Consider the following 12,474-nt stretch of genomic DNA (forward strand, 5'->3'; position numbering starts at 1 on the left):
CCACCAGCCCGCCGGGCACGTAAGGTAGGGTAGACTCACACTGCGTGCAGTAGGCGCCGGTGTAGCCGGGCGGGCAGCGGCAGTAGCCGTCGTTGGGGCGACAGGCGGCGGCGGCGGCGCAGCGGCACGGCTGCGTGCAGTTGGCGCCCCACCAGCCCGCCGGGCACGTAAGGTAGGGTAGACTCACACTGCGTGCAGTAGGCGCCGGTGTAGCCGGGCGGGCAGCGGCAGTAGCCGTCGTTGGGGCGGCAGGCGGCGGCGGCGGCGCAGCGGCACGGCTGCGTGCAGTTGGCGCCCCACCAGCCCGCCGGGCACGTAAGGTAGGGTAGACTCACACTGCGTGCAGTAGGCGCCGGTGTAGCCGGGCGGGCAGCGGCAGTAGCCGTCGTTGGGGCGGCAGGCGGCGGCGGCGGCGCAGCGGCACGGCTGCGTGCAGTTGGCGCCCCACCAGCCCGCCGGGCACGTAAGGTAGGGTAGACTCACACTGCGTGCAGTAGGCGCCGGTGTAGCCGGGCGGGCAGCGGCAGTAGCCGTCGTTGGGGCGGCAGGCGGCGGCGGCGGCGCAGCGGCACGGCTGCGTGCAGTTGGCGCCCCACCAGCCCGCCGGGCACGTAAGGTAGGGTAGACTCACACTGCGTGCAGTAGGCGCCGGTGTAGCCGGGCGGGCAGCGGCAGTAGCCGTCGTTGGGGCGGCAGGCGGCGGCGGCGGCGCAGCGGCACGGCTGCGTGCAGTTGGCGCCCCACCAGCCCGCCGGGCACGTAAGGTAGGGTAGACTCACACTGCGTGCAGTAGGCGCCGGTGTAGCCGGGCGGGCAGCGGCAGTAGCCGTCGTTGGGGCGGCAGGCGGCGGCGGCGGCGCAGCGGCACGGCTGCGTGCAGTTGGCGCCCCACCAGCCCGCCGGGCACGTAAGGTAGGGTAGACTCACACTGCGTGCAGTAGGCGCCGGTGTAGCCGGGCGGGCAGCGGCAGTAGCCGTCGTTGGGGCGGCAGGCGGCGGCGGCGGCGCAGCGGCACGGCTGCGTGCAGTTGGCGCCCCACCAGCCCGCCGGGCACGTAAGGTAGGGTAGACTCACACTGCGTGCAGTAGGCGCCGGTGTAGCCGGGCGGGCAGCGGCAGTAGCCGTCGTTGGGGCGGCAGGCGGCGGCGGCGGCGCAGCGGCACGGCTGCGTGCAGTTGGCGCCCCACCAGCCCGCCGGGCACGTAAGGTAGGGTAGACTCACACTGCGTGCAGTAGGCGCCGGTGTAGCCGGGCGGGCAGCGGCAGTAGCCGTCGTTGGGGCGGCAGGCGGCGGCGGCGGCGCAGCGGCACGGCTGCGTGCAGTTGGCGCCCCACCAGCCCGCCGGGCACGCCTCGTCGCACAGCCGGCCGCGCCAGCCGGGCGGGCACTGGCACGCTCCTGGACAACACCCGGGTTAGATGAACAAAAATCATTTATTGTCAGGCGACATAGGCCTATAAATACACAAATTACAGACCTACTTTATAATTTTAGAAACGAAAAATCATTAAGGCGACAACAAGTTTTTGCTCCGTCACCTGTTCCAGTTTAGAATTCGGCAGATTTCCAAGGAACCGCCGAAATACCAAACCCTTCGACCAGAAGTCCGCGCACGCGATGGTGATGGTTGGTTGGTGGATAGGTTTATGTTGAGGGTCGGTCTTAATGACATAGCTTTAAAAACTTTCAAACGCAAAACATTATTTTATAAAAACCTTTAGCAGCACACTTTTGGTAATTGAAACCGAACGTGCTGAGCGGACAAGATTCGTAGGCCGCACCCGTGTAACCGCTATGGTCCGTGTACACGAACTTACCGGTGACATGGTGACAGTCGGCACCGTTCTTGCAAGCGCACTTCTCTTGGCAGTTAAGGCCGAAAGTGCCGAGCGGACACGGGTATTCGCAGGCCGCACCCGTGTAGCCGCTGGGACAAGCGTATACGCCTGTCACTGGGTCGCATGTCGAGTTACCTGAGAAGAAGCAAATTAATCAGATAAAAATACATTTGAATTGAGCTTAGTGGTAAGGGTACATATTACTTTCCCGGAACTACTACGTGGCTCGTAAAATACATAGACTGTGTTGTTTTGGCAACAATAATGCATTGCGTTACTAGTTTTTTCAACCTTTGTGGTGCTATAACGAATTATTTACAAACATGTTAGCAATTGTGGCTAATACAAGCTATTAAACGATTAAGTCATTGTTTTCGCACTAGGCAATACCGCGAAATAGGTAAAAAATTATAGAGGAACAAACGACTCGGAAACAGTGTCTTTGCCTTAAATTTATCGCAGAAAAAGTTAAAAAAAAAAAGAATTAACTTCATGTCGTTACTTTACTTAGTAAACAAAATTTTAAAAGCAACATCCAGATAAACAAACATCACACAACTACGTGTTTCTTGGTCGCTACACAGATAAAAAATATAAAGGGACGCTCTGATAAATTTATATAAATAAATATTATAGGACATTATTACACAAATTGACTAAGTCCCACAGCGTTGCGTCCTTAGTCACAATAAGATTGGTGAGACGATGAATTAACGGTGCTACTGACACAGTTCATGTAAAACATTTTACATGTTTTAAGACTCACCACCAGGACCGGAGGCGCATGCATCATTTCGAACAGCCGGCTTCGTAGGTACCAGGCTGGCATGGCTGTGAGCGATTAGTATCAGTCCAGCCCGCAGAGAACTCACACCGGTCTATATAGCAGAGTCATACTATCTGTTTCTAGAACATTCTACAAGCCTTAAAACTCTCCACCGAGCCCGGAGGCACATATTTGCGAGTAGGCTCCGAAGGTACCGGATTGGCATGGCTGCGCGCAGTTGTGTCTAGAAAATTTTACAAGATTAAAACTCACCACCAGGCCCGGGAGCGCATCGCTGTGAGCAACCGGCTCCGTAGGTACCAGGAGAACATGGCTGCGAGCAGTTGACTCCAGTCCAGCCCGCAGAGCATTCACACCGGCCCGTAGCAGCATCGCAGGAGGAGTTGTTGACGCACGGGCACCGCTCTGAGCAGCCGTCGCCGAAGAAACCTTGTTCGCATTGAGTCTCGCAACGGATACCTGAAAGATGTGCTAGGGTATTATGAAGGTTGCGTGTTTAAATAGCCCAAGTGTAAGCTGTGTTGTGTAAATGAAAAACATTTTTAGCGCAATGTGATCCAAAAGGTGCGTCTGTGCTCGTCCCATTTATACACATAAAGTATAGAAAAGAAACCTTAACAGACCCTATTGTAAGGGTAAATCTGTATATATATATATACGGCCTCCAGTGCTGGGAATGGGGCTGGAATCGAACCAGCGTCCTCTGCTATCGCGGCAGGGGCTATCATATTTTCTGAAAATAATTTAATTTGTTCTAATACTTCTTCCTCGCGTTGTCCCGGCATTTTGCCACGGCTCATGTGAGCCTGGGGTTCGTTTGACAATTTTCTTTTTCTAATAGTAAATCTATATGTATATAGCATTGAGTTTATAAATATATTTTGTGGTGTATGGCGTTTCATTATTATCCTTTTTCTGCAGCATTTGAATATCATATACTATAGGTATAGCCGCATATACGCTGTGTACTCAAAACAGGAAAAAAGGTTTTGAAAAATAGTGAATAAAGCGCTTAGATATGTTATAACTGTTATGAGACAGATGGGTAAGGGTCCATGTATAAACCATTAACAAAATAGTTTTGCTAGGCAATAGTTAACAATGTAAAAGCTTGTGTGTTTATTATGTATGAATTATCTCTTTATGCAAATAAGGGTACATCAGATAGTTATGCTTTAAGACCCTTAACTTTGGGTACGTCCACAGGGGAGATGTAAATCAATTTTTTGTGTATAATCTGTGGAGCTGTGGCTCTTATAATAGCTTTGATTGAAGGTTTGAGTTTCCTCTATAAGACTATACCTACACTAACGCTTACACATATCCACGGATATTAAATGCATGATACTATGTTTCGGGTTAGCTAATATTTCCATATACAGTGTGTAAATCCAAGACAGGCGATAAATTAAACCGGATATAGAATTTATCCGTGTAATCATTAATTAAGATGTTATTCAGCACAGCGGATGTCATTCTAGATCTAGCGCAGAACCCAACTGGGGAAGTACCTCCAACTTACAGAAAACCGCAACCAAATAAATAACACTAGACCCCTACTCATATTGTTGTGTTCCTGCCGGTGAGTAAGGTTGCCTGAGCTATACGAGGGGGGGGGGGGGGGGGGGAACTATACGAGATAAGGGCTTTTTATAGTAACTGCCAACAATCGTTGACAGTTACTTTAAAAAGCTCGTAACTCGTGTGGTGCCATACATTGCGGGCCGAATTATTTTGTATGGTTAGGTAATATATTTATTGATTTCTAAGCAAAAGGACCATGGGCAACTTTGTAAGAAGCCTGATCTAAAAACCAACAGAAATGAGAATTAGGTCACTAGATAATAGTTATTTTGATGTACTTCATTTCGTTCTATTTCACGTTCGGAATTTCGCTTGGTGACCATACAATGATAAGAAGTTCATAGAAATAATAGGTATTGACCTAATGACCTACCTAATGGTTTAATGACCTAATTCTCAACTCTGCTGGTTTTTGGGCCATTTTGGGTCATTATCTCAATATACTTCTTAGGTTCTATGCTAACCACCGTTTACCCTTGTGCCTACATTTGTCCCAACCAAAGGTCATAGTGTTCTATGTCCCTATGTATGTGGTATATCGTTCAACTTAAATATATGAGAAGGTAGCTTAGGAGGTTAAATATTCGCCCGTATTGAATTTACACACTTTATATACAACGTTAGGAGATTTAAGACTTCTATGTTATGTTAGCGGCTTTCATCGCAACGTTTCATTAGTAATCAATAGTCGTGCATGACCAAATCAATAATGTATACTACATCAAACAATAAACATAAAAAACTAAGTCTATTAAAGGTATAAAAACAAATAAAAAAATACCCAACAACTTATCAAGTTTTATTCACACGTACGCCCAACAATTTATTGAAATATCCTCTAAACATGTTATTTACGTGAAATATGCCGTCTTCGGTAGAAATAGTCCACAAGCCAGCTTGGCTAGTCAGAAATGAATCTTCAACATCTAGTACTGCTACGACCGCGTTTACATTTTCAATGTCCAATGTGCTTAATATTTTCTTTGCTTGTAATAATATAGAATCATAGTTAGGTTGCTTATCAACACCCCACGAAACACACTGTGATAACGAAGATATACCTTTCAGACCATTTATATTATTATCTTTCGCAGTTAAAAATTTATAATACTTCTGGCCTTTATCTAATTTTGCTTTATGTTTGACCATAGTATACTCAAATTCATGTACAAAATTAGTTTCAAAATTATCACTATCCGTTTCATCATAAGTAGGGATATCGTCTATATCTTGAAGCGTTGAATCTTCGTCGTAATACAACGAGTCGTATGAACCGAACACATCTGTTAGAAACATATACAAACGATATTTGATTAGTCAACACCCGATAGGCAGGCATACTTACCTAGTTTCCTAGTGAGACCTGATGACAGAAATGGCTGCGATGATTTTAATGATAACAAGCAACGAATGATTATTATGAGCGTGTGAAATACTTTCAGTACCTAGGAGAAAAACCTTTATTTAATTCTGAAATGAATTATTAATAACAACTTTGATTCGCACTGTAAGAATAGGGACCGTGCGCGTTGGAGGGTCTGCCATCTTGTGGCCGGAACCATAAACATATACATTTACACGTCACGTGTTTTCTTGTGCATAGTAGGTTCCGCCATCGTGTGGGCTACATCGGAACAATAAAAATCACTTTAACGCCTCGCGCCAAAAATCTGACGGCTCCTGTGCTGCCTCCTACAGTTCATGCACGCTCCCTATATCGTTCTCATTATTATGACATAACACCTCAGTACTAAACATATGTAGTATGGATCTTATATGACATCAAATAACTCCAAAGACATGTGAATGATAATAGAGAAGGTAAAAATGTTATATCAAATTTACAAAGCGTGGAATCATTTAGTCATACTCTGCGATATCAATGTGTTATGTATGTCATGCAGAATAACTTTTACTAAGGAACTAATGGATTACTATGGAAAAATCCATTTTATTTCAACCTTTTCATGACTATTCCCCGTACCTCATCATCTTCCTCGCATTGGCTTTTTGCCACGGCTCGTGGTAGCTCAACTAATCCCGAGAATTGACTAGGCACTAGTTTTTACGAAAGTGACTGTTAGGCCTTATTGTAATTAGTCCGGTTTCCTCACGATGTTTTTTCTTTCTTTGATATTTCGTACATAAATTCCGAGAAACTCATTGGTACGAGCCGGGGTTTGAACCCGCGACTTACGGATTAAAAGTCGCACGCTCTTACCGCTAGGCCACCAGCGCTTCGCCGTACCTATATATTAAAATTAATTGAAACGGGTTAGCCACGTATTATTAAGTAGAATAAACGATCGTTTTGTAAGATCTTCGACTAGACTTGACTAGAGCACCAACTGCACAGTTAAAAAAAATGGATATGTTTGAGGCTCACACGAGTTTTATAGTTATTCGCCGTACATTGCTAGTCCAACATATAAATATTGACGCTAGGTACCGTTGTTTGCTATTAACCCAGAAATGTGTCAGGTGTCAATTGTCAGCGAAGTGACATCGCCCCGTATGTCGATGTTATCTATCCGGCTATTCGATTTCAGTAATAATTGTTCAGTATGACAAATATAACCTTATTTATCATGCAGAGTATGGCTAAACATTGAATGTGATCGCGGCCGGAAAAACGCCCCACTTTATCGCTTGCTATAAGGACGCCTTGACAGGTTATTCGTATAAAGATACAAGCAAATCTCGTCCTTATGACATGCAACAAAGTGTGACGTTTTGCCCGCCGCGGTCACAAATAATCGCCTTGGGTACAAACAGCAACAATCTTAACTAAGGTCCACCGATGGACAGTTAACAGTATGGGCAACAGACCTTCGCTTAAGTGAAAATTCTAATGAGAAACACAGCTATAGATAAGATAATTAGCAATCTTAATGTTTGTTTACTAATAAGCAAAACGTGTAGCTGTATGACGCAATATTATGACTTTATGAAGGCGGAAATAATTTGTACTCCTAACTCCTAGTTATCTAATAGCAGGGGCTCAAGCAATTGAACCTAATCACTTGTTAGACGTCTGTCATGTTCAAGTACTTACTTAACTTTAATTAGCTTGATAAGTGTAGTTTATTGGGTAGAAAATATGGTTGATATTACGAAAACTAAGTAGTGTTATGCAGATTAGAATATGAGTCAGCGTTCAATGTTTGTGAACATACGAAATGTGTTTATTCAATATCAACAGCAAAATAGTTAAAATAGATGCTGTTTTTTGTTCTTTTAACAAGTAATCATTGTATGAATTATTTGCCTATTTTGCAAATATGGACAAATCATTTATGAGTTCGACTGCAGATTAGGACTTTTAGTTGAAAGAAGCAAACGTTACGTCGTATGTACGAAAGTGTAAGCGATATGGCGGTAGGCGCCACAAGGATTAAACGAACTAAAGGACGTCGAACACGTGCTTCTGTTCTGCAGGAAAACGAGAAAATTTGAGGAAATTGGTACGGGAATGCCGCCGGGGCAGAAACCTGCAGCTCCATAGTTAATTGGGCTGAATGAACGCAGCATGCGATCGGCAGCCCGCATGTTTCCGGCCGGGCGTCCCTACACTACATCTACTGTACCAAAGTGTATGCGATATGGCGGTCGGCGCCACTAGAATTATCTCAGAGCTTGTATAGTCTGAAATTGCAAACGTGCTCAGACTGCGGGGTTACCTGTTTGGCTGTATGCTGTACCCTCCACCGACATGATATATAAGGCGGTATGGATATACCGCTACACGGATACACTAACCTCGCCAGCTGGTCACCGCCAACACAGTTTCAGAGCCAGCGGTAGTCCTACCCTCGTAATACACTCCTTTATAACCATAAGGTACATCTTAATTCGCCAGCTAGTTTCACAGAGACATCGGCCGGTGACATGATCGCAAGCGTTCCCACAGTTGCAGGACGAGCTGCAATCTTGCTTGTCCTCGCCCTATAGTCCCTCTGTCTATAAATATATAAACAAATATCCTACCTCACCAGTTAGTCTTACAGACCTTACAGAGGTAGCGTCCAGTGATATGGTCACAACCGCATTATCTCCACAGTTGCAGGGCGAGATATGTCTATAAATTTAAGGTAGTACAAGTCTCGAGTTTAGTCCGTATGTCTATAATTCCAGCAGTTGCAGGGCGAACGACAGTCTAAAGGACTTTAGTCCTTAAATCCATGAACATAGGGCAGTATATCTTACCTATTCAGTTGGTTTCACAGAGCATCGTCCAGTGACGTGGTCGCAGCCGCGGGCGTTGTTTCTGCAGTTGCACGGCGACCGGCATCCTTACCCTTCACACTAGGTGGAGGGATTATATTTCCCATCTAATTTTGAACTTTAACTCAAACTGATAGGGTTAAGTTTTGCATTTGTTAAGGTTAAGTAGTATTTCCCATACCTCGCCAACTAGTCTCGCACTGGCATCGTCCAGTGACGTGATCGCAGCCGCGAGCGTTGTCCCCGCAGTTGCAGGGCGAGCGGCAGTCTTGCCCGAAGTAGTGCGGCGGACACGTGTGCTCGCACTTGTCGCCTGTGTAGCCCGGCCCGCATATACACTCGCCTGTCGACAAAATTGAACTTTAATCCGTTGTGTTAGAGTTCAATTTTAATCCCCGACACAAAGAGGGATGATAAGTCATACAAAGACTATAAAGAAAAGTAAGTGAAGTAAACTAAAAAAAGTTTATTGCCAACACTAGAAATCATACCTTCCTTAAACATAGACATGAAACATAACATAATAGGTACCTACATAATTTAATTTAATTTCATATCGTTAAGGCAATGTGTACCAGTCTCAGCCTGTGATATATGGTATATATCCAGCGCTGATTTTCAGCCTGGTCCCTATTTTTTTTATCTCGTACGGCCCTGTTTCAAAGGGTTGGCAATATCCAAGATTATATGTGTGTGCGACTGTAGCGTTTGAGTGTGTGTGTATGATTTATAAGTATATATTCATAAGAGTGTTATATATATTTTATAATACACATCGAAATTGCCCATGGCCTGCCAAGCTGAATTAGATATCAAAAGAAAAGAAAGTGAAAGTGTATATTGAAATGTGCAATGGTTAATTCTAGAGAAAAGTTTTGTCCTTAGCACATATCATATGTGTACTTTACCTAATGATCCTTTATCTGAAATTGTATTATTAGAAGTTATTGAATCATACCGTTGACGGGGTTACATGGGGCATTGTTTTCACATTGGCACTCTTGTAGGCACTTCAATCCGTATTTCTTCCCGTCGCATGGACGGTCACATTTCAATCCATCATACCTGAAATAAAAACAATCAATATCAGCAAAGGTGAATTAATTTTAAAGAAACAAAAATATAAACGAGCACATCTTGTATATGTATTTCGGGGATCTCGGAAAAGGCTCTAGCGATTTCGATAAATATGCTGTATGGGGGTTTTCGGGGGCGAAAAATCAATCTACCTAGGTGTTATCTCTGTGAAAACGCGCATTTTTGAGTTCTTATATGTTCTCCGAGCAAAGCTCGATCTCCCAGATATTATTTATTATATAAGTTTATTATGTTGGCAATACAGGTCTCGTGGGAGCAGGTGGTGTTGTTGGCGCAGTCGCATGTGTTATAGCAACTTGCACCTTACTACGTCGATATAAGGTTCAGATTCGTTTACCCGGGCGGACACTTGCAGCAGCAGGTGGCGTTGATGGCGCAGTCGCATGTGTTATAGCAACTTGCACCTCACTACGTCGATATAAGGTTCAGATTCGTTTACCCGGGCGGACACTTGCACTGGCCGGTCTCGTGGGAGCAGGTGGCGTTGATGGCGCAGTCGCATATGTCTCGGCAGTTGTCGCCGTAGTGAGGGAACTGGCAAGGTTGCTCGCAGCGTAGACCGTGGTAGCCGGGCGCGCAGAGACACGATCCTGTATAAGAAAAAATAGTTAAAAATCTCGGTTTTAGCAATAATATATTTGGTAGGTATCTCTGTAAATTTAATTTCTTGATAGCTGTGACACAAAATATTTTTTTTTTTCCCCACAGAACAACCCAATTGGTAGTTTTTGCCCACAACACAAGTCTTATTGAGTTTACTGTGGGGCTTCGTCAATTTTTTTTATACCACGACGGTGGCAAACAAGCATACGGCCCGCCTGATGGTAAGCAGTCACTGTAGCCTATGGACGCCTGCAACCCCCCAGAGGTCCAACATGCGCGTTGCCGACCCTTTAAAAATCTGTACACTCTTTTGAAGAACCTCATATTGTATTCAGTGTGATAATGTCGTATAATATTAGGTCATCTATGAAATTGGCGTTTTGTATGGAGAACTTTAACGAAATTCGATTTTTCATTCAAATAATTTTGCGGGTTATTTTGTAATGGCATTTTCAAACCAAACAAATTTTTTCCAGTAATCTGAGACATTTTCTATCTCATTTTTTTCCATCCCGTCAGAAAAATATAAGTTTTTTAAATACTCGAGCCGGCAGCACATGAAAAGAGCTGTTTTTAGGGTGGAATTCTGAATACATAAAATAATAAAAGTAGCAAATAATTGTATGTAAAATCGTTGTTATGTAGTAAATTAAAAAATACTTTGAAGTTACTATTAAAATAAATAAACTATGACATGACTAATACTTATGTACAAAAACGCCAATTTCATAGGTAATGACCAGACATAGGAATCCGTGGGGTTTTACATATCCCAATTTTTTTCTTCGTGTATGTCCCATTCTCCCATTTACTATTGTTAAAGTAAACGACCAGAATTCGTTCCATATTTTCGGGTATTAAGCGTCTAAAATTAAGGGAGTAAAATTATAAAATTGCCTTGTCTTGTCTTAAAAACGAAGAAGAGTACATTGAGTTATTATTTAATTATTTTTTTACTCTTAATAAAAACATATTTTTTACAAGCAAACCCTTGAGTGATCACTAGTATATAGAACTAGCATCGATAGTCGAGTTTATCGATACAGGAACTCCCTACTTGTCAAACAATTTTGCCCCACGGATTCCTGTCTGATAATGAATGAATCAATGAATGAATATTTTTATTACATGTAACACATGGACACATATTTTTATTAGTAGAACTTACAAACTAAGGGATTAGTAGGTACAGCAAACACTAATTTAAAATAAAACAACACTGATAGGGGAATGCAATCCCTCACAGTGCGACAAGTAGGGACAGTCAACCCTATCCGCTATCATTCGTAGGATGCTGTTGGGACTGCCACGCACCCGGCGCACCAGGGATGCTGCGCGTGAACGCATGGTAGTATAAAAATATAATGACCCAAAATGAATGTTACCGTTGACGGGCGAGCAGAGCCCGCTGTTCTCGCAGCGGCAGCTGGAGCGGCAGCCCTTGCCGAACGTGAGCAGCGCGCACTGCCGGCCGCACGCCTCGCCGTCCCAGCCGGCCGCGCAGTCGCACGCGCCCGTCCACGGGTCGCAACTGGAAATGCATTCATTGTTGTCGGACTCGAATAGACCTCGGAACCGTTTAACCTTGTAAGGCCCAATGTGCATTACAAGGTACATTACGTTTCTAATTAGAATCTTTTATAAATCAAATAAAGAAGCATTTCCTTTGTTTCATTGATTTCTCAATCGACCAAATTCAAGTTAATAATAGGAAAAATATAGTGGGCCTTACGAGGATAAATATTGCCGGAAGAGCAAATGCTTGAGGAAAAATAGCTGGTTCAAATACTTTTTCACTGTGTTAAGGTTATGCATTTTTTCGGTAAAAATCAGTCTAAAAATTTGGATCATCATCCTTAGAAAAATGTACCCAAATGGCTAACTTATGTGTGGTCCTCAAAAGTCTGCCCGTTTTTCTGAACGTTTTTGATATAACTCTTTTGGTATATACCCACACACAATTCAGCCTAACAATCTCTTGAATTTATGAGTCATAATAAACATAGATAACACTTGAAAACTTTCCGTGTATACCTTTCCTGTTAGACTTTCAACTTAAAAACCACAATGAGCTTAATTGTTAATTAAACAATAAATAATCAATGAATCATGACTTCATGGCAATGTATGTTTAGAATTACGAAGTTTTACGTCAATCATTTCGCACTAACTCATATTATGCAGGTAATGTTGTGAAAATATCAGCTACTGTATATTTTTAATATTCACTTATTTTATGGTAGTAAGCTTGGAGGAGGAGGAACAACCGGAGTCGCCTTTAAGAGCTTACCCCTCTGTCGAAAAATTCAGCCAATAGTCATATGTATTGTATGGACTG

General features: G+C 43.7%; 1 protein-coding gene across 1 annotated transcript in view; it reads right to left on the reverse strand.

Moving 5' to 3' along the window:
- LOC133520304 (protein draper-like) overlaps positions 1 to 12,474 on the reverse strand; it is a 51,165-nt gene that overhangs the window by 489 nt on the left and 38,202 nt on the right. The window contains exons 8-17 of the mRNA XM_061854673.1: positions 11,522 to 11,667; positions 9,973 to 10,123; positions 9,394 to 9,500; positions 8,617 to 8,778; positions 2,880 to 3,086; positions 1,820 to 1,975; positions 1,075 to 1,400; positions 828 to 1,018; positions 484 to 780; positions 40 to 426 (exon numbers count right to left, since the gene is read on the reverse strand). Of these exons, the coding sequence (XP_061710657.1) occupies positions 40 to 426; positions 484 to 780; positions 828 to 1,018; positions 1,075 to 1,400; positions 1,820 to 1,975; positions 2,880 to 3,086; positions 8,617 to 8,778; positions 9,394 to 9,500; positions 9,973 to 10,123; positions 11,522 to 11,667 (2,130 nt within the window). The remainder of the gene's footprint in view (positions 1 to 39; positions 427 to 483; positions 781 to 827; positions 1,019 to 1,074; positions 1,401 to 1,819; positions 1,976 to 2,879; positions 3,087 to 8,616; positions 8,779 to 9,393; positions 9,501 to 9,972; positions 10,124 to 11,521; positions 11,668 to 12,474) is intronic.

The sequence above is a fragment of the Cydia pomonella genome, chromosome 8 (assembly GCF_033807575.1).
Source record: "Cydia pomonella isolate Wapato2018A chromosome 8, ilCydPomo1, whole genome shotgun sequence".
NCBI classification, from domain to species: Eukaryota; Metazoa; Arthropoda; class Insecta; order Lepidoptera; family Tortricidae; genus Cydia; species Cydia pomonella.